The sequence below is a fragment of the Lepidochelys kempii genome, chromosome 1, assembly GCF_965140265.1.
Source record: "Lepidochelys kempii isolate rLepKem1 chromosome 1, rLepKem1.hap2, whole genome shotgun sequence".
Lineage (NCBI taxonomy): Eukaryota > Metazoa > Chordata > Testudines > Cheloniidae > Lepidochelys > Lepidochelys kempii.
In genome coordinates, this window is record NC_133256.1 from 232,623,832 (window position 1) to 232,648,590 (window position 24,759).

The 24,759-nt window shown below is 40.8% G+C and overlaps 1 protein-coding gene across 6 annotated transcripts in view; it reads right to left on the reverse strand.

Annotated features, from left to right (window-relative positions):
• Positions 1-24,759, reverse strand: part of SOX5 (SRY-box transcription factor 5) — a 547,399-nt gene that overhangs the window by 110,889 nt on the left and 411,751 nt on the right. For 4 of the 6 annotated variants that reach the window (XM_073318355.1, XM_073318362.1, XM_073318328.1 and 1 more), the window contains exon 7: positions 4,253-4,376. In XM_073318355.1, coding sequence (XP_073174456.1) covers positions 4,253-4,376 — 124 coding nt within the window. The remainder of the gene's footprint in view (positions 1-4,252; positions 4,377-24,759) is intronic. The other 2 variants (XM_073318369.1, XM_073318336.1) reach the window with 1 other exon arrangement.

Genomic DNA, 24,759 nt, shown 5'->3' on the forward strand with positions numbered 1-24,759 from the left:
CAGTCCAGTAGGACAACATACCTGATTGAAACTATAGGGAGGATGTATTAGAGTAATTTGGTGAAGATGTTGGGATTATCACATCACAATTTTGGAGGACCAGAACTAGTCCCAATCTTCATTTTATTTCTCATCCTAAATGTACATGGCATTTCATTATTCATCAAAAGCAGATGTCATGCACAAAACATTTTAGGATTTCAATTTTTAATAATAAACTCTGAATGTTTAGCAAAGAGATGACCAATGAATAGCCATTATTTCCTCTGCTATTCATGGAGAAATTAATGAACAGTGTATTTCCATCATGGCACACTGGCACTTCTTTTTCTACTGAGAAACAACTGCGTTGGTTATAAATAATAATAATAAACATTTTAAGCAATTACACTACATCTAAGTAGGGAGGCCAGATAGCAACCAGAACCAGGGATCAAGAACTCTGCTTCATTTTCTTAATAGAAATCCAATACTAATAGAACCTTCTAATCCAAGCCCAAGAGCTTTATGCTTCTTTCTGCCAACTTTAACACTACACAATATGCTGTAGAGAGAGGAGAGGAAGTGTCAACTTGTTTAAATGGTCCATTATGAAATGTAAACCATCTGTTTAAAAAAACATAACAAAACAAGCCATTCCCAACTAGAATTTGTTAGGAAGAAAAAGGAAAAAGTTACAGGTAGTGCATTGAACTAGAAGTCAGGAAACATGGGTTCTATAATCTGCTCTGCCATCTCACCTTGGGCAAATCACTTAATCTTGCTGCCTCAGTTTACCCATCTGTAAAATAGGAATGATCATACTTACATACCTTTGCAAAGCACGGTGAGAACCGTGGATAAAAACGATCCATTAAAATACTAGTTATTAATGAATTATCATCATATTGTTATTAATATCTCAGCGCACCAGAACATAGTACTAATCAGACAGTGAATCTACAGTGGACAAGCTCCTCTTACAACAGCATGTCAGAGCAGCTCTTTAGTGAATTTCAAGAAGTTAATGGCAATTAGAAAATAGTATTTTTCTCACCAAAATGACTCCCCACCTTCCCTCCAAAAAAAGTGTCCTTTTGGTCTTCTGGGGTATGCCATTTGAAGGGTTGGCTGAGGAATTTGACCACATAATTCTCACTGAAGCTAATGGGAGACATATAAATAAATCTCCAGGAAACCAGCCACTATTACTGGCCAGGAGAACCATAAACGGAAACCAACTACAGAGTGTTTAACTAGACTAGTCTCACCATCCAAGCTGAATGAAACAAGAGTAGTATTCAATAAGATATTCATACGTCTTCCTGTTTCAGTAATCTAAGGTGTTACTTGTAGCACAAAGGATCTTCTTTGCAATATGTGGGCTTTAACTTTCAAGAAGTGAGTGGTGATTTGGGGTATACTTTGATTATTGGATGTCCCAACTTGAGAGTCTTTATGGAGGCCTGACTTTCAGAGAGCAGGGCACAGCACCTTCTGAAAATTGAGCACTTTTCAGGTGTCTCAAACTTGGCAACCAATAATCAAGGCACCCAAAATCACTAATCCCTTTTTGAAAATGTAGGCCATGGTTTATATCTTGATAAAACTCATTTCCGCCCCCCCCCAAAAATCTATAAATTCCCCATTTGTGGGTAAATGCTAAATACGAAACTTGCTAATTTGTGGTTCTTACCTGTTTATCAATAGAACTAAGGGTCTCATGCAGTTTTTTGTTTCTAAATGCAAGTTACGAAAGCTAGCAAATAATAGAATTGTCATTTGGGAAGTCTATAAGTCAGTCTTGTAACATTTTCATTACAATTTTTCAGCCCAGGCTTAAAGAATAAAATTTTCAAAAGCACCTGAATGACTTAGGAACTTAAATCCCATTTTCTAAAGTTACTTAGGCAAATGGGTCTAGATTTTCAAAGGCATTTTAGATGCCTAAAAATGCAGATAGGAACGTAGTGGGATTTTCAAAAGTGCCTAAGCAGGTTAGACGCCTAAACATGGAAATTAGTGGAAGTTAAGATAACCTGCTTAAGCCCTTTTGAAAATCCCATTTGGCACTGTCTGCATCTTTAGGTGCCCAAAAATAACTTTGAAAATCTGATCAGTGGGATCCTAAGTCTATGTGAAAGTCAATGGGACATAGGCTTCTAAGTGCCTAGGTCACTTTTGAAAATGGAATGTAGGTTCCTAAGTCACTTAAGCACTTTTGAAAATTTTACTCAAAATCTTGTCTGCCATCTACCATGCCTTTACCATGACGACTAACAGAAATGGGGGAGAGAAGGGTAGAAGAGGGGAGTTGTTTTAATTGCCTGTCAAAAAACATTACTTGAGGGGACCATATTACCGTTTTCAAGGCTGCTACATTTTTCACTGCTACAACCGTTCTAAGTATAGCTAGGCCAATATATGTTATTGTTTACATTAAATTGTGAGCAAAAAGAAAAAAAACCCTTTGGACTACTGATCACTTCCCCTCAGCTTCTCATTCAAACTCAGTCAAACATGCCAGGGAATCAGCAAACAGAGAGCTGTCTTTCCCACTGGCTTCTGCTCAATCTTAGATCTTGACATGCTGTTAATTTTAAGCCCTATTGCCAGGAGCAGCAGCAACATTCTTCAGTTTTTTTTCATTTCCAAGGTTACAAAAATATGTGATGTCATATGAACTTCATGGATGTGAGGTACTATGTGACTATCCTCCTGTTAATTTACTAACAGTTAAAAAAAAATCAACCCTCTCTCCAAGTCAGACTGCATTAACACGGAACTAATTTAATCTGCCAGATATGTCTAATGGGGTGTTTTCTTGACCTTTTCCAGGCCTACAGTTATGGTAGCATTCATATTCAATGTGGCTTTCGGTTACACATTCTGCAATGTGAATCACTACTTCTCCCATTTGAGAACAAATGGGTGTGAAATCACTGGAAGAAGTGAATGAGCCTATGCATTGCACTGCAGCTGCTGAGTGAGGTGAAGTGTTTTGAACAGTGACTTCTCAGTAGTGGTAACAGCCTATATAGTACACCAAGATGAGGGCTGATGGCCAAAGCGAAAGGGAACTTTGCTTACAGAAACCCAATACTGGATCTATAAAGTTAGAAAAACAAAAGAATCTAAAACCGCGGGATGAAAAGTATCACCAGATAGTCCCTTTGCATTCAAAATTTAATAAACTGCTCCACTGGTGAGCAGTGCATAATGCTAAACAATTGACGAATTCATGAGTTAGTCAATGATACAGATGGATACACTGATGCGGACATAATAAAGCTAAACAGATGCACTAAAGAGAGAGAATGGTAAAACAAGCGAGTCTTAGATAACAAGATAGGAAACTGATGTCAGTAGAGTTAGATAAGCACAAATGCATAAAACCAGGTTTATAGAACCTATGCTGTAGCTAAATCTATTTGATGAAAGGAAGATTTTTGATTTATTTTGAACCTATATTTATTCTTATCTTGTTGACAGGAACAAGAGATCCTATGGAAGGCTTAAATAAAACTGCCAAAAAATTCAGGATCCTGTAGTGACCATAAAACTTTCAAAAATTAAAAAAATAGATGTTACACAGTTTTTAGTCTTAGGCTCTTGTAAAATATATTTATGCTTTGTGTTAGTCCATCAAATTGAGAGGCATATGATATCCTTGATCTTTGTACAGAACTCCCATTGAGATGAATGCGAGTTGTGTGTGTAGAAAGAGGGTAGAATAGGCCCTTAGTTAATAAAAAGCAAGCAGGCTGTTAGAGAAAAAACATATTTCCCTACAATAGCGTTGAAATGTATTGGGCCATTTCAAACAACTTCCCTTTTAGATTAAGAGAGGAGTATCTGCGTGTGCTGATGAGCATGTTTCCTTGTTTGTGTTTTGTTTTGTTGTACAGCATAGTCAAGAATTTCAAAAGTAAATAGTGTTTGTCAGTGCCCAACCTGACACACTGTAAAGAGATTTTCAGAAAGGGCAGAGCACATGCTATCTGAAAATCAGGCCCTTCAGGTTGGGCACTCACATTCACTAGCCAGTTCTGAAATTCTTGGCCATTATATCAATGAACATATTAGTGATCTCTTGGCAAATCCGTTCTCACACTATTCTGTAAATCCTAAATTCAGCTTAGTGGGTCTGTCACCTCAATGCAGTAGACGTGATATTTCTGATCTGGTGACTTAGTTCAGCATAAATACTGGACAACCTGTTTTAAAACTCTGCCCTCTGCCCACTTCCAGCTGGAAAATCTACAGGACTTACTGCATCCTGCCTTGTAGCTGAAACCAGGAGGAATGAGGAATCCTTGCTGAGCGGCTGCTGCTAGGGTTCGTTGATCTGGAGGGAACACTGGAATCATCAATGGAGGAAGCTGACCTTGAACCTGCTGAACAGAAGGAGGAAAATCAAACCTGGAAAATCTTCTGGAGAACATGCCTAAGCAGTTGCTTATTTATTTTTTTTAGCCAGGTCAGACTAGAATCTACTCCTGTGTTGCGAGGGGTTCCAACAGCATCAACAGTTCAGCCGTGTGTTAATTACCATACACCCCAGCACTTAATATTAATTACATAAATTAAGGCATACTTATATTTCATTTCACCTTAACAACCATGACTGCAGTTTTATAGATCTTCTCCATATGACACTAAGATATTCCACTTCACAATGCTGCCAAATCACAATCATATACATAGCACCTTTCATCCCAAATGATTCTAAACACTTTACAAATGTTAGACACGTATGTATGTGTTGGGATATGTGTGTGTATATATACACACATAGACACATGTATATGCATGCACAGACACATTCTCAGAGATGGCCACAAACACAGTTGAAACACTTTGCTCACAAGTGAAATGCAGCCACGTCTGGAGTGTCAACTGTTTCATGTTGCACAGCAACACTACACAAAAGCATAGGGCAGGAAATGAAGACTCTTACATTGCAAGTGAAACTGAAGGGGACTTTAGGCAGGCAGAAAGTGGTCATCCAAATTGGAAATTGGCCATAACACAACAGCTAACACTACTACTTTTGCAAAGTTTTATGAGTGTTTTTGATTAATACAAATGGTCAGGACATTGCTTTTCCATCTCACACAGAAGAGGAGCAAATTATTTGGTAACTTAAGACATCAGCAGCATAACTGGTTTTAATAAAAAAACTATACTAACAAATGAAACTTTGCCTTTCAGGAGATCAATCAGTAAAGGGAAGGAAACCCTTACAAGAGAGGTCATCAAGATAGACCACAGAATTGTGGAGCAGAGGCATAAGAGATGTAGATAGGCTGTCATAGATTAACATTTGGTTCATGATATGATGTATGCAGCCAGAGGCGATGCATCGGGTGGGGCACGCAGGGTCATGTGCTCCCCCCCCCACATTTCCTGCTTGGCTTGTACTGAGCATGCTCACATAGACTGAGCATGCTCAGTAATATCTGCTGAAGTCGCTGCCTTCACTCTGCCCCCCTTCTCTCCTCCCCACTGTTGGCAGGTACGGGTCCTCTCTGTATGCAGCATTAAGAATGGTGGTAACTGTGTGCGTGGTTATTGCACCATTATAGTCTGGGACATCCTGTAAGACGAAGCTCATAAGACATATTGGTTAGAAATTGTTGCAGTTGGAGACTGAATGCAAGACTGAAGCTATGCTAGATGTAGTGCCAATTACTCTGTTAACTGGATTCACTTTGACTGTTACTTTATTCTTCTTGTTGCTATTCTGATCTAGTTAGTTAAAAAGGCATATTTGGATTTTGTGAGACATAAAATATAAAATGCTATTTCTTCCTCCTTACATTCATCCAGTCTGGAGTCATCCCATTTCTGCCTTGATTTTTTTTTTTAAGACAAAGTAACTGTATTCTTTTAGAACAAAAATGAACAGCCGTGTGGAATTTTTGCATAGTACTCTTCTTCGGCAAGAAGCCATGGAACTTTTTTTTAAATGGTTTCCAAGGATGAAAGTGACTTTGCCAAGCAAAGAAGCTTCAAAACAGGACTCAAAAACACTAATAGAAAGACAGATGGTTCCACTAAGAGCTTTGCTGCCAAAAAAAAAAAAAGTAAAAAAAAGGCGAAAAAATTGAGTGATGTTATTGAAGCTGACTGCAAAGTTCTCTGATGACTGCAAATACTCTTGTCCCATTGCAAGTGTTAACTCTGCCTCCAGGGCTAATATAACCAAAGCACCACACACACACACAAAATTGTCATTGCCAAGCCCACAATGTAGCACAAGTCTGCACTTGATTCCAAGTGACTGCCTGATACGCTAGCAAAACATTGCACTAAAAAATCCTCCCATTTAGGAAGTCTACCAGGAAAATGCCCTTTTTTCTCACAACTGGCTGTCACATTTTCTTTTTCAAATTCTCTCTCCAAATTACATCCTGTAAGGGAGCCTTACGACCCTCTGACTTTAAATGACACAAACACAGTTGTATAAAGGAGGTAAGAACTGCGAAGAGGTGAGGATGGTTTGCTTGGATACAGAAATAACCCAGTCAAAACAATGTAATTTCCATTCCAAGCTGGAATATATGTAGCACCACTTTAATATCTGCAATTATTTCCTCCCAGAAATAAGGGCAAACATTATTTCATTTTAATCAGATTACTTGATACAATATAAAATGCATATATTATGACTGACCCTTTCTATGTCTCATTTAACTACTGTATGTTAACTTTTATGCAACGTATGTTCATTGTTACCTACTGTTGCTAGGATACAACTTTTTAAAGTGATAGATAATTCAGACCCTCCCTTTTCAGTTTTTACTCTTGAAGGTTTTCTTTATATTTTTCAAGCTAATGTCTTGTTATTCACATTTGTCTAATAGCTTATCAGATAGTTACTTTTCTTTAAAAAAAAAACAAACCAACCCCTTCTTGATACTTGATTTACAGTCTGAATGCAACTGACCCCAAATCAGGGCTAGTTTCAGACCTTGCCTTTTGTTCTACTAATGTATAAAGATAATGAAAGTAAATACACACGTTTATATGTACATAACAATTTTATACAAGTCTATACACTTGATAGTATCCCTCTCTCTCCACCATTCATAGGTGACTTCTTAGGTGTAAGTTCCTCAGGGTAGGGACTATAGGTTAAATCCTGATGCACTGAAGTCAATGGCAAAGCTCCAGTTGATTTCACTGAGCCAGAATTTCATCCTGATTCTTCATATGTATTTTTTACAGCGCCTAACACAATGCAGTCCTAAGTGGGACCTCTGGATGTTGCCGCCATATAAATATCATTGTCACATGACTTCTCAATTTACCACATGGCTCTGCAATCTACCTTATAACAGTATACCACTTTTCAGGTATCCACAACTACTATTCCATTATATGACAGATTGTACAGGCATGTGATAAACTGAAAAGCCATTTATGGATGCATCTTTCACTGACTCATCTTCACCCTGCTCACTTATTTGTTTGCCCCAAGACTCGTTCTAACATTCCAAACCATTAAATAACTGCAACTAGACACCAATAAAAAAAACCTCAGCAACCTGCCAGAGAGGTTCTTTCCTCTGCCCTCCTCCCCGCACCTCCTGCCAATGTAGAATTGCTCCATCAAAACAAACCTGATACATGTAATGTCACACAACTAGAAATGGGTATTTTAAAACTTTTGGAAAGAAGATTCCTAGCTTTTCAATATGAGTCATGGTACTTGCTTTCTACCCCTGGAAAGTCCCGAGTTATTGGATATTGAAGTCATGCCATTATAATGCAGAGAAAAGCTGTATTTTTTGCCATTTTAGAGGTGCTTAATGTATATGAGTTTTATTTCTTCTCTCCTTCTGAGCCATGTCCCATTAGACTGATGATAAAGAAAGACCCTATGAAACAACGAATAGTCCCAATACAATTTTTAAACACTCTAAAACATACCTAAAATACCTTTATTATAATATATCTGGAATATATAGAGCATTTGTTGGTGTATGTATGGTATGAAGGTTTTCTTAGCGCTCATTTAGCATGAACTACTTAATTTACCCTTAGATTCAGTGCTTTTAGATTCAGTGTGTATTATAACACAGTTATTAGAGTGAAGAGAATATCGGTCATTTTAAGATCAGTTATGCTGTTCAGAATATCTGAAGCAGCCCCTTCTCCGCCCCCTGACCTCTAAACAGTCTTCTTTTCAAGGTTTGTTTCATTAGGAAAAAGTTTGTATTTTTATGCAGTGTTTCAGTATTTGCAATTCCTATCACAGAAGGGACACACAATGAGAAAAAAAAAGTCAAAATAAATAAATTATATAACCTAAGAGGGAAAAACCACCTCATGTAATATAACTTATTATTTATTTTCAAAGTCCCCCTACATCCCAAAATAAAATAGAGTAAAATACAACAAATAATTATTTTTCTTTGTCCCAGTACCCGTCTTCCCTCAATGGAACTTAATGTGGTTATCAACGGATATGAAATACTTGGAATCTTATTGAGCAGAGGATGAGAAAATATGGAAATACTGAACTATAATATAAGCAAGTCACTATACAAGAATGTAGATATTTTCATTCATGCACATCAGACTGGTAATTTTGGAAGGAAGGTCCATGTTATGATGAAAGGAGAACACATGCTGCTCAAAAGTTTGGATTCTTAGAAGTAGCCCCTGAGGAGATGGATTGTAGACAGAGTGTAGAAGAGGCAGGAAGGGTTATCACATGGTTATGCAATTTATGACACAGACACTACACCACCATCTATGTATTATTATTAATTCTATTAAAATTGCTCCTAGTGCCCAAACCAAGATCAGGACCCAATTGTATTAGGAACTGTAAATACACAAGGTAAGAGAGAGTTCCTGCCCCGAAGAGTTTATAATTTAAATACACAAGATACATTAGGAGTGGGTGAAAGAAAATATTATTCCTAGTTTACAGGTGGGGAACTGAGGCACAAAGAGACTTAGGGCCAGATTTTTAAAGGTATTTACATGCCTAATGGAATTTTCAAAATCCTACTATGTTCCTATATGCACCTTTAAGCACCTAAATACTTTTAAAAATCTGGGCCTTAGTGATTTGCCCAAGTTTGCACCAGAAGTCTGTTGCAGAGCTGGGAACTGAATCCAGATCTCAAGGTTTAGTCCAGTATCTTAATCACAAAACCATATACTTCCTGTCTCACACATATATAAGATACAAATTCATCTATAGATGTGTATGTGAACACACTGGGCACAATTAAAACTCAGTATTTATTCTTTTTTATAGTACTTGTGATACTTTGATCTCTCCTACCTAAATTGAGGAAAATACCTTGATTATCGCAGTTACCTGGAACAATAAATAGTTACTAGCTACTGTTGTGCCTTATGTACATTTAGACTGCAAGCTCTTCAAGGCAGGGAGCATGTCTCTTTTTTATGTTCTATGAAATGCCTTGCACTCTTTGGGTCACTATATAAATAATTACACACAAAAGCTACATTAAAAAAACATTAAGGTAGAAAATTTAAGCACTCAGAAGTTAGGAAATATCAGAATTAAGGTTGCCTGTGCAACCTTAATTTGGCCCCCTTGTGGATATGTATTATGACACAGTCTTTAATTACACGGCCACATGCTATTTTTTCCCGCAGGACACTTGCCTCATTTAGCCAGCTCATATTTCTCAAGTAATATATGACCATCTTTCTTTTCTACAAATCTAGATATACATATGTAGCATCTGGTATTATTATTATTTTTTTCATTCTTATATACTTACACTAATTTTATTCTCACAATTGTCCGTTAAGTCTTTACTGACATAGACCTTTTGTATTTCCAGGGTTTACATTTTATTACATTTCTGGCACTTATATACTTTATATTTTGGGTTTGATTGCTAGTCCAACTCTCATTAAGTACTACCTTACTTGGCAAATGGTCCCAATGATTTCATTAGTATTACCTGTGGAGATAGTATTACTCAATATGAGTAAGGATGGGAGATTTGGGTCTTGAAGCAGGACTTCACCCTTTCCAGACAGATAAGACTTGGAACAGTAGTTCATTACTTTAGTCTCTCACAAGCTGTTACTCAGTGAAATACCATTCTAGAGGTCTATAAACATCTTTCTTTAAATTATTTCTTATTTTATTACATCCTTTTTTATACAGAAGTGTGGCTAACTTGCTTTTTTCATGTGAGGTAGCCAACAAACTGTCTCAATGAAATTCAAATATTACTTTCTCAGAGTACTGGATACACTTGGATTGCCCTTTAACTTTAGATTGTGTACAGAAACATTTCAAGAGTTAAACGTATTTCTAACTTGATATGAAAACTGAACATTATCATGAAGATGACATAAATATGCAGGTTTGTTTTCTGAAGCTAAGTATTTAATTGTATTAGGACACAGTGCTCTCAAACCACTTACTGCAGGTGAACTATTTACTACTGGGAATAGTTCCGTTGGCTTATGGGAGTATTCATGGTGGAAAGCACTCCACCTGGCATTTGAATGACTGGTCCTTTAAACAGGAAATATATTGGCCATTCCCCCCTCCCCAACCATATCTATCTTAAGCAGAAATAAAAATGCATTTCTTCTTACAACTACAATCTGTAATCTTCCATTATGGTTTGGCAATACCTCTAAAGTAAGAGAGTGAAATGTAGTTCTCCTGACCTGACCCTACATCATTGTCCCCCGCCCTCAAAACCACACTTGGAAGAGAATCTCCATTTATGAAAAGGGGACTCTGCTACCTCTGCAGCATCACCCTCACCCTCTTATGGATCCCAAGGAGGCCTCTTCATGGGGTCTGGGTTCTGTGCAGGTGTGGAGAATACAAACTATGGAGAAGAGACAGAGGCTGTGAGGACATGTACCTTGCTGGGATGGGCAACACATGGATTTCGTGCCCCCCTGCACAGATCTCTTGAGTTCTGCAAACTTTGTGAATGAGCATCCCCTGCCTTTGCCACACATAGAGGCAAATTCCCCAGCCCCTAGGCAGGATGATGTGGTGGATTTCTGTGAGAGGATCTTGTGGCGAGACATCTTCTTCCAGATCTACTTAGAATTCTTCTGCAGGGAATGATGTGGGCCATAAGTAGTATTCTTTCCCTTGTGGCATTAGAGACTTAGTTAAATACATGCCAGCACTTATTAAAATTCACCCTCCCCAAATATCACTAGAGTCATTCAATACTATAACCTCACTGTTCACAATTGCTTCCTAGTAATGCTACCATTCATAGGAAAATATGTTCTTATGTTGCCAGCCTATGAAGACAAATAAATAAGGCCATTTAGGGAGATAAAAAAAGAGACACCTCTGTAACTCCTCCAGAATACGAGGGCTTTTTGGAGAGATAATGTGGAAAAATTATTAGCTTGCTGAAAAATGGGAACTATCCCCAACAGGCAATAGCTTGAATGTGTGTGTCCTGGCACATAGAAAACATAGCAAACAGAAAGGCAGTGCAAAAGGGTAATGTCTCAAAGATTTACATAAACGCTGACCAGTTAAAAAAAGTGAACTGGATCAACTCCAGAAGCCCTAGAGCTCTGCACAGTCCTGAGGGAGATCCTTGTTTCGTTCCTCGTGTCCATTTCAGATAGATTTTGAGCACTATAAAAGTGAGCACACGCTCAGCTCCTTAACTGAGAGGTGGGGCAGAGGACGTGACTTGCATTGCAAAATGGCAGCCCCTCTAGCCAGCTACGTAGCAGTGAATATGCTCCAAAAGGAGTCGCTGATCCATTACCCATTTGGAAGGATAAGATGGAGTGGTATAAGCAGGTGGGGTGAGGCTGGGAAGAATGGAATATGACAGGGACACACAGGACCACCACGGACAGTTCATTCTTTCCTCGAAGGATGCAAGATGAAAGGAAATTTAGCATACAAGGAACTTTTTTTGTCTAGTTCCAAAGGAACAACTAAGAAAGGAGTGAATTTATTTATGTTCGTTTATATCAGTGGTTCTCAGCCACAGGTCCGGGGCCCCCCTGGGGGTCCGCAAGCAGATTTCAGGGCGTCCGTCAAGCAGGGCCAACATCAGACTCACTGGGACCCAGGGCAGAAAGCCGAAGCCCCACTGCATGGGGCTGAAGCCTGAGGCCCTGAGCCCCGCCACCTACGGCTGAAGCTGAAGCCCGAGCCGCTTAGCTTCATGGGGCTTCCTGTGGCGTGGGCCCCAAGCAACTGCCCTGTTTGCTACCCCCTAATGCCGACCCTGACTTTTATATGAAGAAAAACAGTTGTTGAGACACAGGTGGGCTGTGGAGTTTTTATAGCATGTTGGGGGGTCCTCAGAAAGAAAAAGGTTGAGAACTCCTGGTTTATAGAACATAAAAAAAAGCACGGAGCCTCTTCTCTCACATTTGATGTGGTAAATGGAAAATATACAGAAGCAGGGAAAACAGTAACACAATTTTATCTCACTTGGGATGTTCTATAGCAAGCCATTCAGATAACATGACAGTTATCTACAGAGACAATTCTACCACAGGAGCATCTTAGCACTTCCCCCCCAGGAAAAAAATGTCCCAAAGCAAAGAAAAATAAATTGGCCTATATTCCAATATGCGTCTGTTTTGAATCAATGGTTTAGATCTTTCACCTGAGGCGTTCATGCAGGATTAGTTGCTGCAGATTGTCTGGGTCCCATCCTAGTGGGTGAGATTCCCAATGAGCAATAGAACTTTCAAGAAGCCTTCTATAGTCAGATGATAGCCTGGTAGCTATGGCAGAGGACTAAAGTGCACCTTCAAAAGAGCCCTTGCTAGTTAAAGGACACACAGCTCAGGAGTAAGGCTCTTTCTTTCATGTAGGGGAAAGGGATCCATCATTTGGTTGACTGAACCGTTTGCTGAATGGGGGATTGGGCGGGGACAAGATAGGCTCTTTGCAACACGATGTCCAGTGTTTGGTCCAAAATGACTCATTTCACTGAGCTTAAAATTCATACGAATACTGCTTTTCCAAAGCTATAGTTTAATGTTTCCAAGTGGTAGCATGCGCCAGAGCCCCCTACAGCTGTGCTTATTTTACAATATCTGTCTCAGAAGTACAACTGAGGGTCATCATTTGTTGTAGGGTGGCCACAGACTTGTGAATGTCAAAGCTATTATTCCATTATTTAACACTGTGTATCCCTCTGTCAAGGTTCCTCCCCCACTCTGAACTGTAGGGTACAGATGTGAGGACCTGCATGAAAACCTCCTAAGCTTACTTTCACCAGCTTAGGTTAAAATTTCCCCAAGGTACAAATTAATTTTATCCTTTGTCCCTGGATCTGCACTGCCACCACCAAACTCTAACTGGGTTTACTGGGAAACGTAGTTTGGACATGTCTTTCCCCCCAAAATCCTCCCAACCCTTGCACCCCACTTCCTGGGGAAGGTTTGGTAAAAATCCTCACCAATTTGCACAGGTGACCACAGACCCAAACCCTGGGATCTGAGAACAATGAAAAAGCATTCAGTTTTCCTACAAGAAGACTCTTAATAGAAGTAAAGAAATCACCTCTGTAAATACCGTACAGGGTAATTAGATTCAAAACATAGAGAATCCCTCTAGGCAAAACCTTAAGTTACAAAAAAGACACACAGACAGGAATAGTCATTCTATTCAGCACAGTTCTTTTCTCAGCCATTTAAAGAAATCATAATCTAACACATACCTAGCTAGATTACTTACTAAAGTTCTAAGACTCCATTCCTGGTCTATCCCCGGCAAAAGCAGCATAGCGACAGACACAGACCTTTTGTTTCTCTCCCTCCTCCCAGCTTTTGAAAGTATCTTGTCTCCTCATTGGTCATTTTGGTCAGGTGCCAGCGAGGTTACCTTTAGCTTCTTAACCCTTTACAGGTGAGAGGATTTTTCCTCTGGCCAGGAGGGATTTTAAAGGGGTTTACCCTTCCCTTTATATTTATGACTCGCCCCCCAAATCTCAGCTAGGGTGAAACGCTGGCTGGGATTTCTTCCTGTAGCTCTAGGAAAAACAGAGTTAATAAGACACATGCACCTCTAAATATACTACCAAGTACATAAAGACTAACAATATTTTCCACATCTCAAGGACGATTTTAACCAGTTGATTCTGGGAAACTTTCACGGGAGAGTGCATCAGCCACTTTGTTAGAAGCTCCTGAGATGTGTTGGATGTCGAAATCAAAATCTTGGAGAGCTAAACTCCACCGAATAAGTTTTTTGTTATTTCCCATGGTGGTATGAAGCCACTGTAGTGCAGCATGGTCGGTTTGCAGGTGGAAACGCCGTCCACAAACATATGGGCGTAGCTTTTCCAGGGCGTAGACAATGGCGTAACATTCTTTTTCAGTGACTGACCAGTTGCTTTCCCTCTCAGACAGTTTTTTGCTGAGAAACACTACCGGGTGGAATTCTTGATCAGGTCCTTTGTGCATTAAAACTGCTCTCACACCACACTCGGACACATCTGTGGTCACTAGGAACGGTTTGTCAAAGTCTGGGGCCCTTAGTACAGGGTCAGACATGAGTGTCGCTTTAAGCTTGTTAAAGGCCTTCTGACACTTTTCGGTCCACTGAACTGCATTTGGCTGTTTCTTTTTGGTTAGGTCTGTCAGTGGGGCGGCGATTTGGCTGTATTGCGGTACAAATCGTCTGTAATAACCGGCCAAGCCTAAGAAGGATTGAACCTGTTTCTTTGACTTTGGGACAGGCCACTTTTGGATAGCATCCACTTTGGCCTGTAGAGGGCTGATAGTTCCTTGACCCCCCTGGTGTCCAAGGTAAGTCACTCTGTTTAGGCCTATTTGACACTTCTTAGCCTTAACAGTTAGTCCTGCCTCCCTTATGCGCTCAAAGACTTTTTGTAGATGTTCCAGGTGTTCTGCCCAGGAATCCGAAAATATGGCCACATCGTCAAGGTAGGCAACTGCATATTCTTCTAATCCCACTAGAAGACCATCTACAAGTCTTTGGAAGGTGGCTGGTGAATTCTCCAGCCCAAAAGGGAGCACATTAAATTCATACAGCCTGACATGTGTGGTGAAGGCTGACCTTTCCTTGGCAGATTCATCTAGTGTTACCTGCCAGTACCCCTTGGTTAAGTCCAAGGTAGAGATGAACTGGGCCCGTCCCAGTTTCTCCAATAATTCATCTGTGTGTGGCATTGGATAGTTGTCTGGGCGAGTCACAGCATTTAGCTTACGGTAGTCCACGCAAAAACGTATTTCCCCATCTGGTTTGGGAACTAGAACCACTGGAGATGCCCATGCACTTTCAGAGGGGCGGATTACACCCATCTGTAACATATCCTGGATCTCCCGTTCTATAGCAGTTTTAGCTTGAGGAGACACCCGGTAAGGTTGGACTTTAATTGGGCGAGCATTACCTGTGTCAATGGAGTGGTATGCCCGTTCAGTCAGTCCTGGGGTGGCTGAGAACGTTGGCGCATAGCTAGTGCACAGCTCCTGGATCTGCTGTCGCTGCATACGCCGAAGGGTCATGGAGAGGTTCACCTCTTCCACACCACCAGCACTTTTCCCTTCGTAGTAGACACCTTCAGGCCACTCAGCGTCCTCTCCTCCCTGGGCTGTAAACTGACAAACCTTTAATTCTCTGGAATAAAAGGGCTTTAGAGAATTAATATGGTACACTGTAGGCTTTTGGTTGGAGGTGGGGAATGCTATGAGATAATTAACAGCTCCCAGGTGCTCCTGGACCGTGAATGGCCCTTCCCATGATGCTTCCATTTTATGGGCCTGGAGCGCCTTTAAGACCATGACCTGGTCTCCTACTTTGAAGGAACGCTCTCTGGCATGTTTATCATACCAGGCTTTTTGCTCTTTTTGAGCATCTTGTAAGTTTTCTTTAGCAAGGGCTAAAGAGGTTTGGAGGGTGTTTTGTAGGTTGGTTACAAAGTCCAGAATGTTAGTTCCTGGAGAAGGTGTAAATCCCTCCCATTGCTGCTTCACCAACTGTAATGGCCCCTTAACCTCACGGCCATATACAAGTTCAAATGGGGAAAACCCTAAACTGGGATGTGGTACAGCTCTGTAGGCATAGAGCAACTGCTGCAAGACTAGTTCCCAATCGTTGGAGTGCTCATTTACGAATTTACGTATCATGGCCCCCAAAGTTCCATTAAACTTCTCCACCATGCCATTTGTTTGATGGTAATAAGGAGTGGCAACCAAGCGATTTACCCCATGAGCTTCCCAAAGGTTTTCCATAGTTCCTGCCAGGAAATTAGTCCCTGCATCTGTGAGGATGTCAGAGGGCCAACCTACCCTGGCAAAAATGTCTGCTAGTGCCTGGCACACACTTTTAGCCCTGGTGTTCCTTAGAGCTACTGCTTCCGGCCATCGGGTGGCAAAATCCATGAAAATCAGTATGTATTGCTTTCCTCTGGGTGTCTTTTTCGGAAAAGGACCCAGAATATCCACAGCTATTCGCTGAAATGGAATTTCAATGATGGGGAGTGGCTGGAGAGGGGCTTTGACCTGGTCTTGGGGTTTTCCCACTCTTTGGCATACTTCACTAGACCGGACATAGGTAGAAACATCCTTGCCCATTCCATCCCAGTGGAATGACCCCTCCAAACGGTCTTTGGTCCTGTTCACCCCAGCATGGCCACTAGGGTGATCATGGGCTAAGTTCAAGAGCTTGGCCCGGTATTTAGTTGGAACTACCAACTGTCTCTGAGGATGCCAGTCTTCCTGGTATCCACCAGAAAGAGTTTCCTTGTATAAAAGTCCTCTTTCTACAACAAACCTGGATTGATTAGAAGAGCTAAGAGACGGTGGGTTGCTCCGTGCCGCCGTCCAAGCTCTCTGGAGGCTTTCATCTGCTTCCTGTTCGGTCTGGAACTGTTCCCTTGATGCTGGAGACATCAGTTCCTCATTGGATTGTGGACCTATGCTTGGTTCCTCTGGAAGCGATGTAGGGGATGGGGCTGTTTCCATTGACTGTGAACCACTCTCCGCTGGGACACTATGTTGGGTTTCAGGCTCTGGCTGAGCCTCTTGTGTAGGGTTATGGGCTGCTGCTGGTTCAAGTTCGGTGGGGCCCTCTGGTGTTGAGGTTGCAAGTACTGGATTCGGTGCTGGCAATGGGTCTGGTGTTGGTTGTTCCGCTGGTTCCGGTTCTGGGACTCGTTCCGTCTGGGTCTCTGGGACTGCATCCACTACTGCTGTTGCAGACATTGGCATGGGGTCTGGGTCCATCACCTCTGACCGGGTCCTGACAGAAGTTTCCGGAACAGAGCCAGGCCTCACGGCTTGTTTAGCCTGGCTGCGGGTGACCATTCCCACCCTCTTGGCCTGCTTCACATGATTGGCCAAGTCTTCCCCCAACAGCATGGGGATGGGATAATCATCATAGACTGCAAAAGTCCATGTTCCTGACCAGCTCTGGTACTGGACAGGCAACTTGGCTGTAGGCAAATCAAAAGAGTTGGACTTGAAGGGTTGAATTGTCACTGGGATCTCTGGGTTGATTAAATTGGGATCCACTAAGGAAGCATGGATAGCTGACACTTGTGCTCTGGTGTCCCTCCTTCCCACTCACACTCACAGTTTCCCTCCTCTCCAAGGGTATCTGGAAGGTATCTGGGCCTGCGGACCTCTGGTGTGATTCCGGTGCAATGAACTGTAATCTGTTGGGGTTCTTGGGGCAGTTGGCCTTTACATGCCCCAGCTCGTTACATTTAAAACATCGTCCAGCTGACGGGTCACTGGGGCGAGGTGGGTTGCTGGAGAACGGGGTGGTTTTCTGGTTCAAAAAATCTCAAATTGATCTCAAAATGATTTCAGGTTAATCCCACCACTCTGCCACCATGTCAAGGTTCCTCCCCCTCTCTGAACTGTAGGGTACAGATGTGGGGACCTGCAAGAAAACCTCCTAAGCTTACTTACATCAGCTTAGGTTAAAACTTCCCCAAGGTACAAATTAATTTTATCCTTTGTCCCTGGATCTGCACTGCCACCACCAAACTCTAACTGGGTTTACTGGGAAACGTAGTTTGGACACATCTTTCCCCCCAAAATCCTCCCAACCCTTGCACCCCACTTCCTGGGGAAGGTTTGGTAAAAATCCTCACCAATTTGCATAGGTGACCACAGACCCAAACCCTGGGATCTGAGAACAATGAAAAAGCATTCAGTTTTCCTACAAGAAGACTCTTAATAGAAGTAAAGAAATCACCTCTGTAAAATCAGGATGGTAGATACCTTACAGGGTAATTAGATTCAAAACAGAGAATCCCTCTAGGCAAAACCTTAAGTTACAAAAAAGACACAGAGACAGGAATAGTCATTCTATTCAGCACAGTTCTTTTCTCAGCCATTTAAAGAAATCATAATCTAACACATACCTAGATTACTTACTAAAGTTCTAAGACTTCTTACTTTAGATTACTTACTAAAGTTCTAAGACTCCATTCCTGGTCTATCCCCGGCAAAAGCAGCATACTGACAGACACAGACCCTTTGTTTCTCTCCCTCCTCCCAGCTTATGAAAGTATCTTGTCTCCTCATTGGTCATTTTGGTCAGGTGCCAGCAAGGTTACCTTTAGCTTCTTAACCCTTTACAGGTGAGAGGATTTTTCCTCTGGCCAGGAGGGATTTTAAAGGGGTTTACCCTGCCCTTTATATTTATGACACCCTCTCTTTGTGTACACAATGATAACAGCAACTTGCTCCCAAATGTAGTCGTAATACAACAAGATTTAAAGTGTAATGCCACTCCCTCAGAATTGGAAACTATATGATCTTTCATAAATAACTGATGATGTCTCACAGCATAGGATGGAGCTTTACACAGTTTCCAGATGCTTGTTTAATGTTCTGCTCGATAAGTTCTGGACCTATGTTGAGCGCTCTAGCAGTAAGCCACTCAATGAACCATTTGTCAGTGAAAAGAAAACAGGTGTGAGATTTCCTGATGTGTTAGAAAGGACATCATGTAGGATAATTCTTAAGCTGCAAATGTGGACTATTTTCTGTGATTGGCTGATCTATTAAATACTGTTTCAATTATTACAATGATAAAGAAGGGTGGGGGGTGGGTATTGTAAATGCCTTACAGAATCATTGGCAACATAAAGTACATTTTCCTCTCTCTTGTTCATACTAGTCTCTTAGAAGTTGTATATGTATTCTTTTTTCCCCATTTTTGTCACTTTGCATCTACAAACACTGAAAGCCCCCTGTGTTTTAAATAAAGCTGAAACCAACACGGCCTCTTTGATTTTAAAATAATGTCTTCAGCCTATATAACACTTACATTTTACCAGATCATATCTATTTGCACAAAAGTGTTATGGTTTGATGTCAGAACAGCTCTGGGAACAGGGTTTGTTAAGGTAACTGCTGCCACAGAAGCAGCGGGAGAAGCATATATGATTGCTTTTGTGGAATCTCTGATAAATGCTAAGTAGTTTTTTTTTAATTTCTCAGTGATAGAGCGATAGGTATAAAAACAGAGCTATTTAGACTTTCTGGGATTTTTCTTATCACAATATAACCACTTTAATATGTTCAGGGTTACAGCCTGACATCCTTCACATTAGTGATTTATGGGTACATGCAAATCAAGTATGGGATCAATCATGGCTGGCCCAGCAGTGTGGAGGCCAACAGGAGCTCCTGAAAAAATTGTGCAGTGTGTTATTGGCATGTGGCTGACAAGCTTTGCTAGATACTCCTGGGGGAATTCTGTGCCAAAAAATTGAAAATTCTGTGCACATTTCAGAATTCTGCATATTTTATTTGTCAAAATAACGCAATATAATCACACCAGTTTCTACTATTTTGGTAATTTATTTCAAAATACCTGTTAGCAAGTACGTCTGTAACAATACAGACAACAAAAATGTTTCCCTGAGGAGTAGAGAGTTAAAGAAACCCCTACAACCACCCAGTTCCTGTTTCTCTGTTATGCCCCAACACCCTCTACACCCACAGAGCCCAGCCATGGGATACCCCCCTGGCTCAGACACCCACAGCCCCTACCCTCAGAGCTCAGCTGCAGGGCACCCCCCCAGCCCAGACACCCACACCGCATACCCCCAGAGCCCAGCCGTGGAGTGCCACCTGTCCAGACAACGGACTCCCCTACCCCCAGAACACAACCATGGGGTGCTCCCCAGCCCAGACACCTGCAACCCCTAAACCCTCAGAACCCAGCTGTGGGGCACCCTTCAGCCCTGACACCCACCCCACCAGAGCCCAGCCACGGGGCAATCCCTAGCCCAGACACCTGCACCCCTTACCTCCAGAGCCCAGATGCAGGGTGCTCCCCAGCCCAGACACCTGAACCCTCCAGGTCCCAGGCATCCAGAAAGAGAAACAGCCTGATGCTAGGTCCTGGGTTTATACGGAGTTTCCCGCATGCTGCCTGCTTCCATCAGAACATGCTGGGAACCACAGCTGCCCAGAACCCTCCAGCTCCCCTCCCCTCCCTTATCCCTCCCCCCAGCAGTGTCCTGTATTGCCAACTGGAAAGTTGGGCTCTGCTGGGTCCAGTGGCCCCTAGTGGTGGCCAGCAGCTCTGCAGCAACAATTCTGCAGGGAGGGATGAAATTCTGCACAGAACATTAATTCTCCACAAATTCTGCATTGCGCAGTGGAGCAGAATTCTACTAGGAGTAGCTAGCCAAGAGAGGTGACTCGGCCCTGCTTTCTCTTCAGCCTTTTTGAAGTGGGTTTGGATTCAGGTTAGCACAAGGACTGCAGCTGTGACTGGTGCTTATGAAAAAGATGCAAAAAAGGGACAGCTCGTTCCTTGTAGATGCATACAAGGGCTGGCTATAAACATGACCTAGATGACATTTTCACTTTGTCAGTGTATGCTCAGTAATATATTGAGTCCGTACTAATTAAGGGCTCAGTCCCATAAAAATTTATACATATGCAATTTTCAGCACATAAAACAGATCTATTAACTTCAGTGAGTCTACTCGTGGACTTAAAGCTAAGCATGTGCTTAGGTATTTGCAGGATTGGGGAATAAAACTGTATTTAGTGTCATAGAATTCTACTGCTTTCCTTAATATATTTACAGTGATCAACTAATCAAAAATCATAGCATTTTACATGAGAGAGAAAGCTGTAGAAAGGGTCACTATCATTAACCAGGACAACGAAGAGTGGTGGAAAAAACACAAAATATATATTTTGGTTATTTCTGTGAAGTCAATCAAGACTTCTATATTAAAAGTAAAAGATTATGTTTTTTCCCCAATGCTATTTTTTCCACATTTACATATTAAGCTGAATTTATTAAACCACTCAGTAAATAATAATTTTGATGTAGTTATTGCATAAAATGCACCTGGTCAGCTGTTAGAAATATGTCTGTCTTCTCCCTGCGCCCCTCCCCCGCAAACAGGAGGAGCTGTGCCAATCGGGAAGACATTGGATTTTAGAATTTCTATAGAGGAAGAAGAGTGCCAGGGTCTCAGGGGTTGATGCAGTGGTAAAATCCAGAGTTGAATCCAAAATTCACGAACATACCAATGTCTGTGGTTAGATCATGAGACAATTATCTGCCTTGAGTACTCAGCAGCGTGCTGTTGAGATATTCATGAGGCAACTCAGGAGGAAGACTGTGGCTCAGACAGTTATACTCTCCCTTCTGGTTCACCCACTGCTCTCAGAAAGGAGAAAATTGGAATGCAAATGGGAATTAAATGCAAAGCAGTGCATGGGAGCTGAGGGGGTGGAACCAAGGTTCTGTCCATTCCCCATATAATTCTGCCGCCTCCTGCTCACCTGGGTTGCTGGTAGGAGCAGCAGAGATTTTTTCCACTTCAGTGCTGCTACCTAATTTACACCTCTATGCCCCTTTCTCCCCTTTATGCCTCCATCTCGCAGTTGTATTCAGGCCACAGTTTGGCCTTGTAGTTGAAATCCCAACCCTTCTTAACATGTATCACAGCTGACATGCTGATCATCAATCAATTCAAGTGAAAAGATTCTATAAGTAATTCTGATAGATATATTTTTAATTTAATCACATAATTTGAAATATTTCTTTTCCCATAGCACTTGATATTAAAAAACCTGTCTACAAAGTCTGGTTCACAGAAGCAGACCATTAAAACTTTGTCTTACAAACTATTATTTCTTTTTTGTATGCCAATACCTTTAATATAATTTCAAATATTGTTATTGTAGTGGAGGAGTCATTCTTTCTGCATTTTTGAACAGTAATATTGAAATTTGATCTTTCAAATAAAATTCTAAGATTTCAAAATGTGTTTTTCTTTCCATGTCTCTTTGACAAGTGGGGTATCGTTAAGATAGGCATGTTTGTTTTAATTAATGAGTAGGCGGTGGGCAAGAATTAGAGGTTATTTAATATCATGTAGTGGGCAGCAATTCAAAACCTGTACAGTATCTGAATGCTGTAATGGCATAAACAAACATAAATGTCTAATCAAACTCACTCACTTGAAATTAAAATCTACCTATCCAGAGACAATATTTTGGTTAAGGACACAGAATAAAAGTTTATCTTACACTAAAAGTCTGTATTGTTTCTTGGTGTTTAAATGGAAAGTTTATGGGGAATAGTTGATAAAATGGTGTACAGCCAATCTAACATAGCTGTAAATAAACATTCTTTATGAGCTAATGAGAACTGGGTCTGCTAAGAAAATCTTAAATCTACTGACTAAACCCTGCTCTGAATGCTCCCCACTCCTTTATTATTAAATCATATACATGTTCCAATGTATGGTTAGTTTGCAATGACATCAGTTTCAGAGCTTTAGTTGTTATAACTGCTTAATGTACTGCTTTCTGAAGATGAATTTATTATTATTATTTTACACTGAGTTTTAGTGCTTCTGCAAGATCTTAAAAACCTTGCCCTTATATATGATGGACAAATGACCAGATCTTAGTGGAAATCTCTGTGGAAAACACATTTCTAGTGCTGGATAGCCTCTAATTACCGCCCGGGAAATGCACAGATTGAAACCTCTTTTCAATCTTTCAGCTGCTGAGGCTTGAGTCTGACTGTCCCCTCTGCCAGTGGGACTGTTCCTTAACAGAGTTTAGTTTCACCATTGACAATTCAATTTGAAAAGTAAAATAGAATCAAGTTGCAGAAGAAAGACTTAAAATATATGTCAACTCTTCTAGCCATGCTGATGTTTTCTCTGATATCATAAATCCTTTCAAATGACGGTGCTTGTGAGACGTTCTATTTGGTGCCACATTTTTAAATGGCCTCTCTCTACCCAGCCGCTAATTTTGTGCCTGCAATTTCTGATAGCACATAAATTGGAGGCACAATTAATAGCAGATGCAAGTGATAGGGTTTAGATATCTAACTACCTGACTTCTGAGCTCAGTTAGGTAGTTAGCCGCCCAAATCCTATAATCTGTAGCTGCGTTTAATTGCAGGCACAAAATTAGCAACTGTCCTTAAACATTTTTCCCATTATTTTTGACCACCTCCTCCTCCTCCTCTTTTAATATTGGCAGCATGAGGACAAACGACAGTAGAACAAAAGCACAAAGCAAAAGACTAAAAGTGTTTGTTTCCTTGGCACTTATAAGTCTGGCCAGCACATTGGAGAAGGAAATTATCTACCTAACAAGAGGGCCTATCATCATAAATCAATTTTTAATTTTACTGGTGGATTACGGCAATCAAATAAACATTTGCTGCCTGCCTGCCTCCCTCACATACTTCACTCCGAATTGGCTCAGTCCAGGATCTAGTTAAGTGTGGGAGTACATCCCACCTTACTCCCAGACAATATCTGATTGGTATGCAGTGGGGGAAAAACACAAGTGCATACACAAAATAATATAAAATATGCTTATAATATATATGATACAGGATCACACAAGAGGGAAAAGACATAATGAAAATGAATAATCTTTGGGTGTTTTCTTCCTGAACTGAAGTAGTTCTTGAATGTACAATGATTTTTCCAGTTTGCCTGCCTTTAAATACACACATGCTCTACTTTTAGTTCAATTTCTAAGCCACTATAGGTATTAGAGAACAATTTACATGTGATTTGCATTTTTTTTTTTTGTGCCTGTGGTTTTGGTAAGTCTTTCCAAACCTAATGACTGTTCCTTTGGCCAGCAACATAAATGCTGTAATCACACAATTATTGTGCAGGGAACAGTTTAATTCAGCATTTTGTTCTCAACCACAGAACAATTACTCAACAATTTTGGTTAACCATACTAGCTCGCTGCCTGGAGAGGAAGCAGAATATTCACAAGATCTAATGTCTTACATAAAGTCAGCCACTAGATTCTTATCTGTTACAACTTTCCAGCATCACTAAGCTGTTTGGGGTACTTCCACGTACTCCCAGATAATGAAAATGTATTATTAGCAGCTTACTTTATTGGTTTATTCACTTGTATCTGTTGAATGCTTTTAATTATGCATTTGCATACTAAGGAGAAAGGTGGTTGTGTATGTGTATCTGAAAGAGGTAGGTATTTGAGCACTGTAAAAACTCTCCTGAAAATATTAAATAATGTTATACATATATTCTAAGCATAAACCAAGGACATTCAGAATTTATACTTAAGTATGGGTCTTAAGCAGCTCTGTTTCCCTTAGGTAACAAAAGGGGCTCTCTAAACAGCTGACTTTATCCATACTACTGAATATACTGAAGTATCTTTGGACATAAGGAACATCTTCGGACTTAAGACAAACCTTTAGCCTAAAATCAGAAGGTTCTCAGGGACAGGTGTCTGGTGTAACTGACACTGTTAGGCTCTGGTGTTTATGGTCACTTA